Source organism: Octodon degus, unplaced genomic scaffold (genome assembly GCF_000260255.1).
Source record: "Octodon degus isolate 3935 unplaced genomic scaffold, OctDeg1.0 scaffold00069, whole genome shotgun sequence".
NCBI classification, from domain to species: Eukaryota; Metazoa; Chordata; class Mammalia; order Rodentia; family Octodontidae; genus Octodon; species Octodon degus.
In genome coordinates this window covers 11,675,926-11,692,638 of record NW_004524645.1, presented here as the reverse complement: position 1 = coordinate 11,692,638, position 16,713 = coordinate 11,675,926, and the positions used below count along the sequence as shown (strand labels likewise).

Genomic DNA, 16,713 nt, shown 5'->3' with positions numbered 1-16,713 from the left:
TGTGTCCCCAGTCTATTATTAAAATTTTATTTTGAGATAGGTTCTCACTAAGTTTTCTAACCTGGCTTCAAGCTTGAGATCTTTCTGCCTCAGCCTCCCAAGTGGGTGGGACTATAGGTATACATTACTGTACCTGGCTACTTCTGTATCTTAATGCATGCATCCATCAATAGAGCATACCAGCTTCTGTTCAGTTCTGGCAATAAGCCAGGCAGGTGTTGTATGTAACAGATTACCCCCAGGAAACAGTAAAACTACCATATCTCTATAATCTACTACCTGTACTGGATGCTGTAATACCAGTAGGTAAAAGCTCTAAAAAAGATAAGTTTTGTGTCTATTTTAGTAACTTCTTTTTTTCTTTTTTAATTTTATGTATTTAGTACAGGGTGTCATTATGCAACTTGGACTCATAGTGATCCTCCTGTTTTCAGCTTCCATGGTGCTAGGATTATGAGCATGCACCATCACACCTGGTCTTGGTCAGTCACTACGAGTCCAAACTGCATGGCAGGGCTGGCATGGCATGTGGTACCGGGGATTGAACCTGGGTACTTTCACTTGCCCAGGCAGGTATTTAGACCACTGAGCTATTTCTGTGGCCCGTTTTGGTAACTTCTGATACAAACTCTAAGATCGTGCTTAGTATGTGATTGCTAATGAAAGAGTACATTTTTCCCCTAACATTTTATGAAAAAATGTCAAACCATGGGGTCAGGGATATGTCTCAGAGGTCTAAGTGCCTACCTGGCAAGCACAAGGTCCCAAGTTCAGTCCCAGGTACCATTTTCCGTGTTGGCCCAGGAACTTGCTGGCTCGAAACCGGGTATAGTGGCTGGCGCATTTGTAGTTCCAGAGTTGAGGAGGCTGACGCAGGACGATCATTGCAAGTCTAAACTGCACAGTGAGTTCTGTATCACAAACAAGAAAAACTCAAATAAACAAACAAAAAATGTCAGATATGCTGTAAAAATGAAAGTATGTTATAGGGAATACTTATATTCCTACTACTATACCTAAATTCTAACTATTATTTATCAGTCCATCTGTTTGCCTTCCTGTTGATTTATCAACATGGTCTTATTTTTAAAGCATTTCAAAGTAGGTTATTGACATGCCCCTTAAATATTTGAATATGCAGATTGTTAACTAGAGTAAATACAGTTTTTTTCTTTTGACGCTAAACTTACATATAATAGAATGCATAGTTATATGTGAATATTTGCTGACAAAACTGTCCTTCTGAAAGAAAGAAAAAGGAAAGGAAGCTAGGAGCTCTGAGGAAAATGAGCTAGAACTCTTCTGCAACTTTTGCTTGTGCTTTTGTGCTTGTTGCTGATAGACTTGCAGCTTTCCTGGGTTCTGGCTTGGATCACCTGTAGTATCATGGCCTTTCGCCAAGATATCTCTGCTTGTTGGTGAGCCTAGCCAGTGGTTTCTCTTAAATATGAGTTCCTAGGTCTGCGAGTGTTGTTGCCACATAGTATAGTAGGGACATTATCAATGAGAAGAGTCTGGATGTGCTTCTCCTTTTGTGTCTCAAGGTCTTAGATGATAAATTAATTCTCTGGACAATAATAGTTAATGAAACCTACTATTGTATGCTAACTTACTGTGGTATCATGGGGAAGATTTCTCATCATATTTCATTTATTTCATTAAAATAGGGTACAAGATGAGTGTATCATCTTGGCCAGTTTTCATTTTACGAATGTTAAAAGGATCTGAGGTGGCGCCTGCAACATTCTTCAAGAAGGTAAGAAAAGTATTGTTAAAGGTCTCCATTAGCTGGGCCTTGACTTTATTATTTTAATGTGAATGCTTAAATGCCTTAGCTTCTTTGACATAGAAAAACAAAAATGTTAGCAGCTGACTGATTGACAGTCTTGCTGTGTATTCTAGGCTGACCTTGAACTTACTATGTAACCAAGGTTGGCCTTGAACTCAAAACAATCCTCCTGTCTCATCTTCCAAAATATTGAGATTAGAAGTCTGCCAGTATGCCCAACAACAATGCTCTTTAAAGTACTGGATTGGCAAATCTATTAGTTTGCTGGGACCACCATAACAAAGCACCACAGACTGGCTCAAACAACAAAAATGTATTTTCTCACGTCTCTGGAAACTAGAAGTCTCAGATAAGGTGACTTCAAGGTTGGTTTCTGGTGAAATCTCTTTTCTTGGCTTAAAGATGCTCATCTTCTTTCCCACAGTCTGCTCTGTGTATGCACACCCTTGGGTTTCTTCCTGTTCTGGTACTAGTCATATTGGTTTAAGGACATACTGGTTTAGGTCCAAATACAGACAAATTAGCAAATAGTTGCATCAACTTGAATTTTGAGGGCACACAGGGCCAGGGAGATAGCTTAGTGGAATAAGTGCTTTCCTGGCAAGCATAAGGTCCTGAGTTTGATCCCTGATACCACAAAAAAGCAGCCAACTTGAAGACACACAATTCATAATCATAGCTTAAGTAACAAAAATTTATTTTCTCATAGCTCTGGAGGTTGAAGTTGGAAATGAAAGTTTGGGCAAGGGCTGGTCTCGTCCCTCTTTTCTTGGCTTGTGCATGTGTTCTTTGCCCTGTACTTTTGTGTCATTTGTTTCTGTGTCCTACTTTCCTCCTCTTACAAGGACATTTAGTCATTTTGGATCAGTATCCACCCTTATGACCTCATTTTGAATTAATTACCTTTTTACAGGCCCTATTTCCAAATACAGTCACATTCTAAGGTAGTAGAAGTTAGAGCTTCATTATAAAGATTTTGGGGATGATACAGTTCATCCTATAACACCAGACCATACAAATGATTCAGTTATAATCACTCACTAGTCAAATTAAATTAGTACCTCTTTCTCTTTTTTCCTTCTTCTCCTCCTTCTCCCACTCTTTCCTCCTTTCCTTTCTCTTTCCTTCTCATCCTGTACTGGGAATTGAACCCAGGACCTTCATGCTAAACTATATCTCAGCTATAAACTATATTCGTTCATTCATTCATTCATTCATTCATTCATTCATTCATTCATTCGTATTTTGATACAGGGCCTTGCTGAGTTACCCAGGCTGGGCTTGGACTTTCTCTGTTGCTTCAGCCTTACATAATTCCTCTTTCTTGACTACATATGTAAGAGGTGCTATAGTTGGCGTAGATGTTTACTAAACTCTTCTAATTTTTACCTTTAGAAGTGAAGCCTTGCCTTTCCCTTGCTGTATTAGTCATTTCTTTCATATTGGAGAAAACAATGCTGGACCAAACCATTACCTAAAACTTACTTGTAGAGACTTGGTTTCAGAAGTAAAGAAAGTTAAAAGTAGTTATGGGAAAGAATTGTTATAAGGAAGTACTTGCTATATAAAAATGAGAGAAGAAACTTCAAAAAATAGTCCATGCTCTTGAGAAAATACTGAAAAGAGTGTGTGAAAAAACAGTGAAAGCCAAGTTTTAGTTTAATTATGATTTATAATGTTTCTTTCTCATTTTCCTAATGACTTTTTAATACAGTAGTTATATTTTGTTACAACTATTCATACTGGGAATATAAAAAAATGATTATAGTTTTAAAAGGCCTTTTAAGAAGATAAAAGACATGAGTATAAGACATGAATGTGCAACTGCATTGTGAAGAAAAATTATCTGAATACCCCTTTGAGCAGCTTGAATATAGAAAGTAGGCTTGCCTGGCCAGCAAGTTATATTGACAAATACAAGTCTTTTGGTTACTGTGAACTAGCTAATAAAACAAAAAAATTAGCAGGTTTGTTTGTTTGTGTATGTGTGTATGTCTGTGTGTATATATGATACTGAAGATTAAAGCCAGGAAACACTGAGATGCATATTCCACCCATTTTATTTTTACTCTGAGACAGTGTCTTTCTAAGTTGCCCAGGCTGTTCTTCAACTTGAGAACCTCTTGCCTCCACGTCCCTGGGAGCTGAGATCACAGGCATGCAGTACCACCCCTGGCTAGCAGTAGTCTTTATTAAACTCTTAGCTTGGGCTGTGGCTTTAGAAAAGCCATAGGATCTCTTTTACTTACCGGATTGCTGTTATCAGCTCATCACATACCACTTATCATACACATTGTCATTTTTTAAATTTTAAAATAATTCATGTAGGTATGTGAGTGGGATCACGCTATATGCTTTGCTAGTGTGAAAAACACAGCTCCTTTGGTGCTGTCCATGCCTTCATTGTACTCATTTCTCTAAATTGAAGTTTCATTTGTTCTTCTATACCAGTAATTGCAAACCCTTTAGAGCTTTCAATGATAGCACATAACCTACTGTGGCACATAATCCATAGGCTTACCACAACTGGTCTTGATGTTTTTCTATGCATTCACAAATACAGAATTTTAATTTTTTTCACATAAATAAGAATATACTATATATTCCATTCTGTGGTTTACATTTTCCTCTAAAATATGCATGACTTGGAAATGTTTCCATATATATATGGATTAGAATTGACTTAACCTCTCTAAGGATGGACAGTTAGGTAGCTTTTAAACCTTGGTTCATATTATTTCTATAGGTATAGAAGTAGAATTTCTGGTTGAAAGGGTCGTATGTGTTAAGTACTGATACTGTTAAATCGAGCCAAGCATTGTGACATCTGTGTCACAGTACTTGGGAGGCTGAGGTGGGAGTATCCTTGTGAGTTTGAGGGTGTTTCAAACTGTGTTTCACTATTAAGCATAAAGACATTCGTATCCTCATACCTTTGCTAATATATTACCTGTATTTTTAAAAATTTAAGGATTTTTGAGAAAGGGCTAGAGATGGGGATGATATCCTTTTATTTTAATTTGCATTACACTGACTAGCAGTAAAATTGAGCTTTTGAGATTTGTTTAATAGCCTTTTGTTCTTCATGTATTACCTCTAAAAAGCCTTTGCCTGTTTTTCTGTTGTATATGTATGTTTGCTTCTTGATTTGTGGGTGTCCTTTCCAGCCAAACTTCAAACTTGGCCAGGAGCCATCTCAAATCCTCACACTCCTCTTTGACCTTAGCCTCTGCATAGCCACTTAGTTAGGTAAGTCCATTCACTTAGCCTCTAATTGATTCTGTCTCCTTCTACTAATGTCACATAACTGCCTCTCCTGTAGGTTTTCTTTTTGACGGGAGTGTTACACTAGCCTTTTAACTACCCCTAATTTTTACTGTTCCACACAAGTGCTAGAAATGTGTGACACAAAAATTTTAGTGTGACATTTGTTCTCCTGCGTTGAAGTTTTGGGTCACGTATAGCATGAAATGTAACTTTTTAAATATAGCTTCTTAGGTTCTCTGGTTTGCAGCTGCCAGACCCTGATTGGGATTTTCTGTTCTAAATTGCTTTTATAATATCCTGTAGATAGCATATTCCTTTTTAGAGCTATCTTTGATTCATGCTGATAATCGTTGGCTAACTACTTCTTAAACATTTGAACAAGCATTAAATCCTCAACATACCTCTCCTAATTCCTGCCTTCCATTCTTAAACAGTACTTCTGTAGTATCTTGGGCATATATCAATCTGTGTATTACATTACTTTGCTCTCTGTCTTAGAATATGAGTTCCAGTTGACAAGTTAGCATGACTTTGTATTTTCAGTGCCTGTCTTAGTTTGTGGACTTACATTTGTTTGTTGAATGAATGAAGAAAGCATAAAGGTGTTCAAGAAGATGAAAACATTTGGAGGGAACATACGGCTTTGGATTTGGGTATGTTCAGGTATCTGTGGGAACTTTGAATAGGGAAGACGGCAGGGTGTTAGAAATAAAGGATTTAGAGCTTATAAACTAAGTTTGGCTTCGTGGATTTGGGAATTTTGAGCATAAATAATAGTGGTGGAGGCTTTAAGCGTGAACAAGCTAGTTCAGTAAATACATAAAAGATAGGAGCATCAAGATTAGAACCTTGAAAAAGAAAAAAAAAAGATTAGAACCTTGAGAAATACCTACTGATGTTTATAGGATGGGTAAAGGAATCAGAATATCCTTAGAAGTAGAAGGAGGCGGAAAACTAGAATAAACTAATGCCACTTAATTGTGGTAACAGTCTCAAATACGTATCAGAATGTCATAGTACCTGACCCACATCATATACTTAAATAGAGGTCAGTTCAGAGGAAAGCTCACTCTGGACTATGTGGTATATAGGAAACAGAATGAGGAGGAGAAGTGAAGAAGTGTCAATGAGAGAGACCAACAGGATATACCTTTCCAGGTTGTCCTTTCTGACCTGCTTCCTCCAACTAGTGTCTCCTTCTAATAGCACCTTCAGCTATGAACTCAAGTGATTTGTGCCCCATGGTGTAATCCCCTTCCACAGCCCCACCTCCGAGTACACAAGCCTTTTCAGGACAATTTGTTCTAAACCGTAGCAGTCCTTTTCTGTATCAGTAGTACCCAGCCCAGTCTCTGCCTGTCTCACTCCCAGGGACATTTGGTGGTGTCTGAGGATATTTTTTATTACAGCTGAGTACGGACATTCTGCTGATATCCAATAAATAGAGATCAAGAGTGCTACTAAATAATTACTAAATGTTTTGGCCCTAAATCTCAGTGGTGCCAAGGCTGAGAAACATTAATCTCTATACTGTCATAATCCCATCTATTTTTTTTTTTTGGAATAAATGGAGTTTATGTGCAGATGACTTTCTAATTCACAATTCAGACCTATTTGATACAACTTAGATTTGTATATCCAGCTACCTACCAACCCAGCATCTTCACTTGAATGTCTAGTGGTTGTCTTAAATTCCATTTGCAGTTTCTCCATCTCAGGGAATGGGAACTATCCTCATTCTTTAAGCCACAAACTTTGGTGATCTTTTCTTTTTCCCCTTACACCTAGTCCAAAAGCAAATCCTACTTTCTCTACCTTTAAGATGTATCTGAAATTTTGTCCATTTCCTGCCATCTCTGTTACATTAATACAAGCTGTTTTTTATCTCTTACTTGGATTGCTAAAATACCTTCCTTAGGAGGCAACATAGCACCCAGAGTGTTCCTTTAAAAATATGTCATTATAATATATCACTTCTCTACCCATACCCTTCTAGGGGATCCTTATTTTACCCAGAGTAAAAGCCAGAGTCTTTACTGGATCCTAAAGATAGTATATGGATGTGCCTGCCTGGCTAGTACTAGGTCCTGAATTTGATCTCTGGTAACAACAACAACAACAACAACAACAAAAAAAGATAGTACATGGTATAACTCATAGTTAGCAATCCAATTTGTCTTGATGCTCTTTTAACATACTGTTTTAGCTGTGCTTCCTTGATGTTCCTTAAGCTTTTCAGACGTAGTGCCTACATTAGAGCCTTGACCTTGTTCTCTGTTTAGAACACTTCTCTATATTTGCATGGTTAATAATCACATCCTTCAGGGTTATGCTCACATATCACCTTTCATATGAGACTTGACTTGTTTTCCTTCTTTGAAATTGTCTCTTTCTCATACATTGCTTTCTGGATTTCGTCTGCTCTCATCTTTTTTGCATAACATGTATCATTTTTCTAGTATTTGTATATGTTCTGCTTTTTAAATTATGTTTATTGTTTGTTCCTCCTCTTGCATATAAGTGCTATAAGAGTGGAATTTTGTCTGTTTTGCTGGTTAATATAGCTGAAAAACTGTCAGTTATGTCTCACATATAGTAGACTAAAAACATTTGCAAATGAATACATGGAAGTTAATGGGTTGGAATACTTGATGAGATCAATTAAGTATTAAAAATAAAATAAAGGTTAAGTATAGGAGTTTGTGGTCACAAATAGACCCTCAGAATATAGCAAATAAAGCATAAAAACTCCTGCCCTTGTGGGTCTTAACTTACCTTGTAATTAGATAAATGTTTCATAAACTGTTTAACTAAAACTTATCGTATTTGGTAATTCTGTGGGATTAGGTGATCCGAGGTTGACATTTTAGATATTTTGGTCAGGAGGTTCTTGCTGAGAAGGTGCCATCAAATGAGCTGAAGGAAAAGAGAGGCAACCATGAATCTACCAAGAGTAAGAATATTCCAAACAGCAGTAATATAGATCAGTGATGAGACTGGCAGAGTTAATAGGATACTAGCAGAACCATATTGTAAGTAGGTAAGAAGAGAGGCTAATTGAGCATTCTTTAATAGGTACATTCAAGAATAGAATGATTTTTGTCTCACAGTAAGAATGATCCCTTGTTTATTTTAGCTGTATCTTTTGCAAATTACTGCATTTGAGAAGTCATTCAAGAAATGAAAACATTTAAAAGCACTTCATAGCATTAACTTTTGTGGACAGCAGAGGGAACTATTTCACCAATTACCTAAAATCTGACTATCTCAAAAAATAAAGAGGTATGATGTCACATGCCTGTAGTCTGAGCACTTTGGAAATCTGAGGCAGAAAGATTACAGGTTTTAGTGAAACCTGGCAATTTAGCAAGACCCTATCTAAAAATGCAAAATACAAAAGGGTTCAGATGTAGATCAGTAAGAAGACTCTCGGTTCCATTCCCCAGTATTACAAAATAAATACATACAAAAGAATACATGCATTTTTTTTTGAAAGGAGGGTCTAGAGATGTACTTCAGTGAAAGAGTGCCTCTGGGCTCAATCAAAATTACCACCAAAAAATAAAGTCAGGTGCTTATTTTCTATTCTTGGATGATGCCTTGATTTTTTTTCCTTTTAAAAAGTGCTTGCTGTTGAATACTATGCTAGGAAAAAAACCATGAATATTATGGAAGAGTAAATATCTCCACACTACTTTCATAAGTGAAAATTAGAGTAGCTTTGTTGAGGTGGGTCCAGGAAGTGGGCAATGTTTAGTAGGGAAGCATTCAAGGGGATCAGGAGAGCTAGAATTTGAAGGGAATGAGTTGGTCTTGGCCAGGCTGTTGTTAGGGTAGGATGTTCCAAGGAGATGGCTATCAGGGAGATTGCTTAGGTTTAAAGTCTAGCCCTGATAATTGGGGCTATATTCTTAGGCAAGTGGTGCTGTATCAGTTTTCTCATCTGCATAGTGGGAATAATAATTGCATTGGCCTCATAGCATTTTTTTTGGTACCAGGAATCGAACTCAGGATCTTGCATTTGCTAGGCAAGCACTTATGCCACTGAGCTATCTTCCTGGCCCCTTCGTAGAGTTCTTGTAACAAACAAATGAATTTATGTAAAACTGAAACAGTGCCTGGCATATAATAAAAAATTAATATTAAATTCTTAAAAATTTTTGGTACAGTATCTTACTATACAGCTCAGACTCATAGTGATCCTTCTGTCTCAGCCTCCCTGCCACTGGGATTATAGGTTTGTACCACCATACCTGATTTTGGGGACCAGAACTGTGTGTCTGGAGTTCCAGGTCCAGCAGGGCATGCAGTACCAGGAATCGAACTCTGGTCCTTGTGCTTGCCAGGCAGGTACTTAGACCACTGAGCTATCTCCTCAACCCCATTTAATAAAATTTTAAGGTTGACTTTTGATGTTATTATTGTTTTTTTAAGTGGTATGAGCTTTATTGTTTTGTGATCCCAAGGAACAAACTCAGTAGTGCTGTACCGCTGAGCCACCCCCACCCCTTTTTTCTTTTGAAGACATCTCACTAGGTTGTCCAGACAATCTTGGAAGTCCTGCTTCAGCCTTCCATGCAGCTTGGATTACAGGTGTGGGCTTATTCCTGTTTTAAAATTTTAATCACACTCAGGAAGTTGAGGTAGGAGCATTATGAAGTCAGGGCCAACCTGAACAACACAGCAGGTTCAAGTCCAGCGTGGACTACAGAGTGAGACCTTCCATCTCAGAAGAAGGGATGCTAACTGGAGGATCAGAAGCCACTGTTTCCAGTGCTTCCTCCTGTTCACAGATAAGGCTTGAACTGTCTTTCACGTTAGTCGCTTGCTCATCAACCTTCCAATGTTTTTTTGAGGCTGGAGCTACAACTTCATTTTCATTTTCATGTAGAAAGCTACAAATCATGTTGGTTCTATAGCAGAAATCATTCTCTTTCATGTGCAGCCATTGTACTCCTCCTGTGCTTTCTTCTTCCTTCTCCATCAAGAGAGTTCTGGTCATGCTGAGTTTCTTCATTGTGTAGAATTTACATTTCAGCACTGTTTTACTATTGCCTTCTGTATCATGTTCAGTATTTTCTTCAAATATAGCACAGGTTCCAAGAGTATCTTCATACTCCCCAGCGAAGACGTGGCTGTCCAATTCATAATGGGCCTGTCAGTGTTGATCCCCAAAATCTTGCTCTTATTTTTATTTTGAGAGAAAATCTGAATCAGTAATGCCTGACAATTCCACCAGGACAAACTCCTCTTAAGATGCCTCCCGCCCTCCTCCACGGTTACAACGGCAGAGCCACTAGGACCTGGAGCAGGCAGAGGCACCCCGCTCCATGTGTCTGGGCCCCCAACGCAGATGCGGCCACCCGGACCCCACAGCTCACAGAGCCATCGCGCATGCCACGAGCTCAGCTCACTTGTTGCTTACTGCCGCCGCCGCTGCCGCCGCCGCCGCCGCCGCCGCCTCCTCCTCCACCCCCTCCTCCTCCTCCTCCTCCTTCTCCTCCTCATCCTCTTCCTCATCTGCGTCTTCCTTCCTTTTCGCTGGGTCCTCCTGCCAGGGATCCGATGTTACTATTCTAGAGAGGAGGTTAATTGCAGGTTATGGGTTTTAGATGAATTGTGAGTAAGTGAAAGTGATGAATCTAGGGTAGTGCTTCTCAGTTTTTGGTACACATTAGAATCTTTTGGGGGAATTAAGACATGCTGATACTTGGGCCCCACCCTATAACAATTCATTTAGAATCTCTGGTGGTGTGGCTGCAGGTGATTCTGATGTCTAGTAGAGCTAAGAAACTATGTCCATGACTATTTCTAGGCTTCTGGTTTGGGTGACTGTGTTACCATGATGGTGCCAGATACTTGTGTGAAAAACTGATTGACGTATCATTTGGCTTTTCTAAGAATCGTGTCACCATTTAGACGTTTTCATATTTTTTAACAAAGGAATGAGGGGGGAAGTATTGGTAATTGAACCCCCCAGACCTTCACACTTAGCAATACCCTCAACCTTTTTTATTTTTTATTTTGAGACAGAGTTTTACTAAGTCACTGAGTGGCCCAGGGTAGGATGAGATCTGATCCTTCTACCTTACTCTCTCAGAGTGCTGGAATTACAGACATGTGTTATCATGTCCAGCTAGGAATGCAGTCTTTAAAAATCTTTTATTTATTTAAAGCTCAGACTCAGTGACTCAGTGACCCTCTTGTCTCAGCCTCCCCAGTGCCAGGATTACAGGCGTGCTGTATCATGCCCAGTTTCAGTGGTCAGCACAGGCACTGCATGCGGTATTGGGGATCAAACCCTGGTCCTTGCACTTGCCAGGCAGGGGCTTAGACTGCTGAGCTATCTCCCCAGCCTAGGAATGCTGTTTTAATATTAATTTCTGAGTAGTAGCTATCACTTATACTATGTGACTTTCATGTTTTTAAGTCTGTGTTTTATACTTTGAATTTCTTTTAGGATATTGTGTTTTGTTTCTCTTTGTTCTTAACCATAACCAACATGCACTCCTATTATTTGTGTATCTATTTGGATTGTCTGACTTTCTCTTGTAAACTTCCTCATTCATTGTTCTCTCTTGTCTCAAACCTCTAATGCCAACACCACTAAAATGTAAAATCCACCAGAGCAGGAATTGATATTTTGTCCATTAATGAATCTCAAGTAGTAGTTAAATAGTATATAAATATGAGTTTTTGAATCGATGGATGGATCGGATGGCTGGTCCTGTTTCCTTCTAGGTCCTTGTCTGTAAAAATGAGATGAACAGATTTTCAGATCTGTGAGAACTCCTTTCTTCCTGTATTCATTGACAAAATGGAAATACGTAATAAATAATAAAGTACTATTTATGCTTTCTAGGGGTTATAAACTAATATGCTTGAGCAAATGGTTCTTAATACATCTTAACACTGAAAAAAATTTTAATATTTCTATAGGAACCATCAAAGCCACCTGCAAATAATTTTAAGGTGGGGATGAAACTGGAAGCTACTGACAGAAAGAATCCATATTTCATCTGCCCAGCAACAGTTGGAGCTATTAAAGGAGATGAAATTTATATCACATTTGATGGCTGGAGTGGAGGATTTGACTATTGGTGCAAGTATTACTCTAGAGAAATTTTTCCGATTGGGTGGTGCTGCCTGACAGGAGATGTATTACAACCCCCAGGGAATCAGGGTAAGCTAAAAATTAACTACATGTGCTTTTATTTGAAGAAGTTGAAACTGACTGCTTTTGGTGACATTATGGATTGCTTTGATTATATTAAGACTCTGTGGCTAACTGTAGAAGGTCAGGTAAACACCAAGAACACTGTCTGGGTTGGAACCATGGGTAAAGAAGACTATGATTAGAATTCTTGAGGGCTACCTCAGTGTCACTGATTAAGTTCCAGTCTACCCTGGAGAATGTGGACAAAGTTGTAAGTCACATTTGAACCAAGGAGTCCTTGATCGCTTTAAGTACTGGGTAGGGTGGTGGGCAGCTACCTTTATAATTGCTATTCTGAGGTATAGGTCAGTGATAGAGTACATGTTTAAAGCCCTGGATTTGATCTTTAGTACCCAAAAAGAAAACAGAAAATTTACAAATGGTATTCTATTGTTTATATCTCCAGGATAATATTTTAAAGGTTGGGTACAGCAGACTGTTTTCCTATGTTCACATTAAATGAATTACTTTGTTAATCTTAAGTAAAATCTATATGTAGAATGACTCTTTGGAAGCCATTGTAGAGTTCTGTTTTATTTTATTTATGATAGTGTTTTCAGTTGTTAAACACTGTACTCTGATTGTCTAGATCAGTTGTGGCAAACCTATGGCCTGTGTGCTGCAGGAGGCTCTTTGTATTATTGAAATCTCTAAAAGGTTCACCATCAGTGACCTAGAATTTTTCTGCCAGAGAACAGTCATCAAAGTATTGAAGTTCCTTCATGATTTCCAAGGGCTAAGAAGTGCCTACCATGGACCTCTATGATCATATAACTACCAATGTTTATGTGAGGTCTAAACACAGAACATAGTCATTGGCATGTGTTTTTTTTATGAATTTTTGGTGTAATTCATTATACACATAATTAAAATTTATCTTAGTAAATGTGTTTACAACAGAATTAAGAATAATGTACTGTAGGGACTTAAGTTTAATGTATCAATACTTGATGGAAAATACCTGTTCCATGTTATGTCTAAGATGTTTGATATTCAGACAGACAGTGAGGTTAAGCTCAACTGCTTATGTTGTAGGGTAATAATGATAAGCTTCTCTTCTGGGGGGGTTAACAACCTAGGTTTGCAGACCAAAAATTGGAGAAAAAGAAGGGCTACAAGGACAGCCAACATTTTGGCCCTAGCCTTTCAAGGTGAGTGAAGATTCAGGACATAGGCAATCCTGTACTGTAATATCATTTAACTCAGTTGTGTCCCAAATTTTGTGATCAAGGTGATTATTGGGCCACAGAGGAAAGTGATTGATGATGTAGAGTGTGCCTAGGGAAAGTCACATGGAGAGAAAACATTCTCTCAGGCTCTCACAGAGAGCACATTGGTCAACCAATGGCCGTGACTCATCCACATGGCTGACACTGACAAAGGATCTACAGACTGCATTACAGGGTTTCAGGATAAATCCTGAGGGGATTTCACTGACCTTGTCAGACACAAAAGTTACAGTTCTTGTTATATAAGTCTTGTTTTATCTTGGTCTTAACCATCCAGCAGAAAAGCGTAAAAATGAAGTATAAAAAGTAAAGCCATATTAATATGCTGAGCTGTAAAAGGCTCAAGTCAACAACTTCTGACATTGCCAATCCTATGGATAACCCACTACTATAATGGACTACTGGACTATATTGGAATATTTTGCTGAATTCATGTACCTACAATATTTAAATGACAATGGAATACCCTTCTCTGACAAAACTAAGCAAAAAAGGGGGAGACAAATGAACAACCATTTTGTATCTGTTTGTTTGTTTGTTTATTTATTTATTTATTTATTTGCGGAACTGAGGATTGATCCCAGGCCCTTGGGCTTGCCAGGCAAGCGCTTATTCTACTGAGCCATCTCCCCAGTCCCTGTATATTCAGAATAGTTAGGATATGCAGCTCCCTATTCTTAATTCAGTGTATAGAAAAATTTGTTCTAATATTGTTTGTGGAAAGGATATCATGTCTGCATCTTGTACTATGAATAACCACTAAGAAGACAACGATATGCAGTGTATTAATTATTGAAATTGTCCTACTAATCAGTTTTGAAACTGTCTCATTGCTATTTGTTTTTCAATAAAACTTTTTTAAAAAGGATTAACTACTAATGTCTGTGATCTAGTAAGAGTTTGATCTGTGAAACAGATATCCACTGCTAGAGCCAGTATAAATTAAAAATGAGAAATATTTCTTTAAAAAAAAACAATGTAGAAAAACTAAGAAAGTGTGATGAGGGAAGATAGTAGGTAGAAAAGAGCTTATATTAGCTATATTATTCTTGAAGTTTCTATTAAAATTTGTAATTTGGAACATTAATGTATTCCACTACATTATAATACTATATATACTATGATTTCTGTTTTAAATTAGGTACCTCTTTCACCAGTTTGGGGCATGGTGAGTTTGGAATATAGGGCTTAAAATGTTATTGCCCTTCAGTTTCTGTTCCCCCTTTTTCTTAGTAAAACAATTTGGCTCTGTACCGTAGTGACTATTTATCCTACTGCTAGTGGTATTGTATAGCTATAATACAGATAGTGTGGTTTACTTGCAGGAAGTGTACTTTAGAGTAAGGAGAGTATTCTCTCTTCTTCCTGTGTCTGTCCAGATGTCAGAATGTTTTTTCTTTTTTTTTTACTTTTTTTTTTTGGTGGTACCAGGGATCTAACTTAGGACCTTGTACTTGCCAGGCAAGCATTTATTCCACTGAGCTATCTCCCCATCCCCCATTTTTTTTTCTTGAAGCTCCATGCTGGACTATAGGATGGGGACTGTACTGTACCTGTGTCCTATGCACTGTGGAGTGGAAAGCAGAAAGGAGCAGGAGCCCCAGGATATTGTGTAGAAAAGCAGAACGTTCATACTAGTCTCCATTATCTGTTTCCAAACTTGAGAGAACTATATTAAACAACTGTTCTTTTAGGTTTTTCACTTACTGTTAGCTAAACTTAAGCTTGATTCAGGGTAACTTTGGTACATCCAGGTACAGCTGTCCATTAGATAGCTGCCCATGCAGATATGGAGCCTAAAACAAGGATGGGGGGCTGGAGAGAGAGCTCAGTAGCAAGTGCAAGGTCCTGAGTTCAATCCCCGGTGCCACCCAAAAAATAAATAAATAAAATAAAACAAGGGTAGATCATGATTTGATAAAAAATATTTGAGAGTCATCATGTTCACTCAAGCAGTTTTTGTTTGGGATGGGAATATAAATGTATGTGTTGAGGGAGTAGTGCACTTTATATTTTGGAGATAGAAGAAACTGATAAGAGGTATTGAGTGGACACTGAGAGGTACATGTAAATGAAAGATAGTCACTAAGTTAGTTTCTCCAACAATGGGAGATAAAAGATTTTAAGGATAAAATGTTCAACAATATCAAATTCAGCACAAAAATCAAGCAAAAGGAGAACTCATTAGTAATTGTATCATTACTTGAACTATTTAAAAAACTGTATTTCTGGAGTCAGGGATTAAATAAAAAGTATTTTTTTAAAAAAAATAAAGCTGCTTATACTTTGTGGGATCCCTCTCCTCTGTCCTTACCTACTAAACTTTTTCCTGCTTCAAGTAAAATATAGTGATCTACTGTTTATTTTTTTGGTAATGTTTCCTGCCCATTTATTGAAAACATTAGATTAAGATTTGCTTTAATCACCAAACATTTTTTAAATCCAAGAGAAGGAAAACCTGTTGTATTTAACTTACCTATATTTTGCCCTTTCAGTTATTCTTTCTTTCTGATTTTCAGGGTTCTTTTCATCATTTTCTTTTTACAGAGCCTCCATGGCCATTCTTTTAGGGAATGTTGTTGACAAACATTCTCAGGTTTTCTTATTCTGAGAATGTCTTTTATTTCCTCTTCATTCTTGGAGGATAGTCACTGGATAGTTTTGTTTTCTGGGGGATTTTTGTTGTTGTTTTTTGGTTTTGTTTTGAGATAGGGACTTGCTGTGTAGTCTAGGCTGTCCTTGAACTCATAGCAATCCTCCTGCCTCAACCTCCTGAGTGCCCGGATTACAAGCATGTGCCACTGTGCCTGGCTGGATGTTTAAATTTTATCTTTTTGTATTTCTGTAAGCCACTAGTTCTACTCGATATAGTCAGTATTTGTTGAGATTTACTCCACCCCCCCATATTTAACATGGTATCACAAGCTTTTCATCTAGGATGTTCTTCTACATGAGGAATGTATCTCAGAAATTCCTTTAATGAAGGTTTGTTAGTGGAGTCTCTCAGTTATGTTCATTTGAATGTCATCATTTCAGATCTTTCATGAGAGATATTTTCTTTTTTTGTGTGTATTTAGCACAGGGTCTACAGAGTCTCACTACATAGATCGGACTCGTAGTGGTTCTCCTGTTTTCAGCCTCCCAAGCACTGGGATTACATGTGCATGCCCCCATGCCCAGTCTCAATTGCCATCTCAGTGTGCCCCGGGAGC

The 16,713-nt window shown here is 38.0% G+C and overlaps 1 protein-coding gene and 1 pseudogene across 1 annotated transcript in view; one reads left to right on the top strand and one right to left on the bottom strand.

Annotated features, from left to right (window-relative positions):
- Nucleotides 1-16,713, top strand: part of Scml2 (Scm polycomb group protein like 2) — an 81,231-nt gene that overhangs the window by 21,761 nt on the left and 42,757 nt on the right. Inside the window, exons 6-7 of the mRNA XM_004635091.2 lie at nt 1,668-1,756; nt 11,996-12,239. Of these exons, the coding sequence (XP_004635148.1) occupies nt 1,668-1,756; nt 11,996-12,239 (333 nt within the window). The remainder of the gene's footprint in view (nt 1-1,667; nt 1,757-11,995; nt 12,240-16,713) is intronic.
- On the bottom strand, nt 9,762-10,971 carry LOC105742725 (annotated as a pseudogene).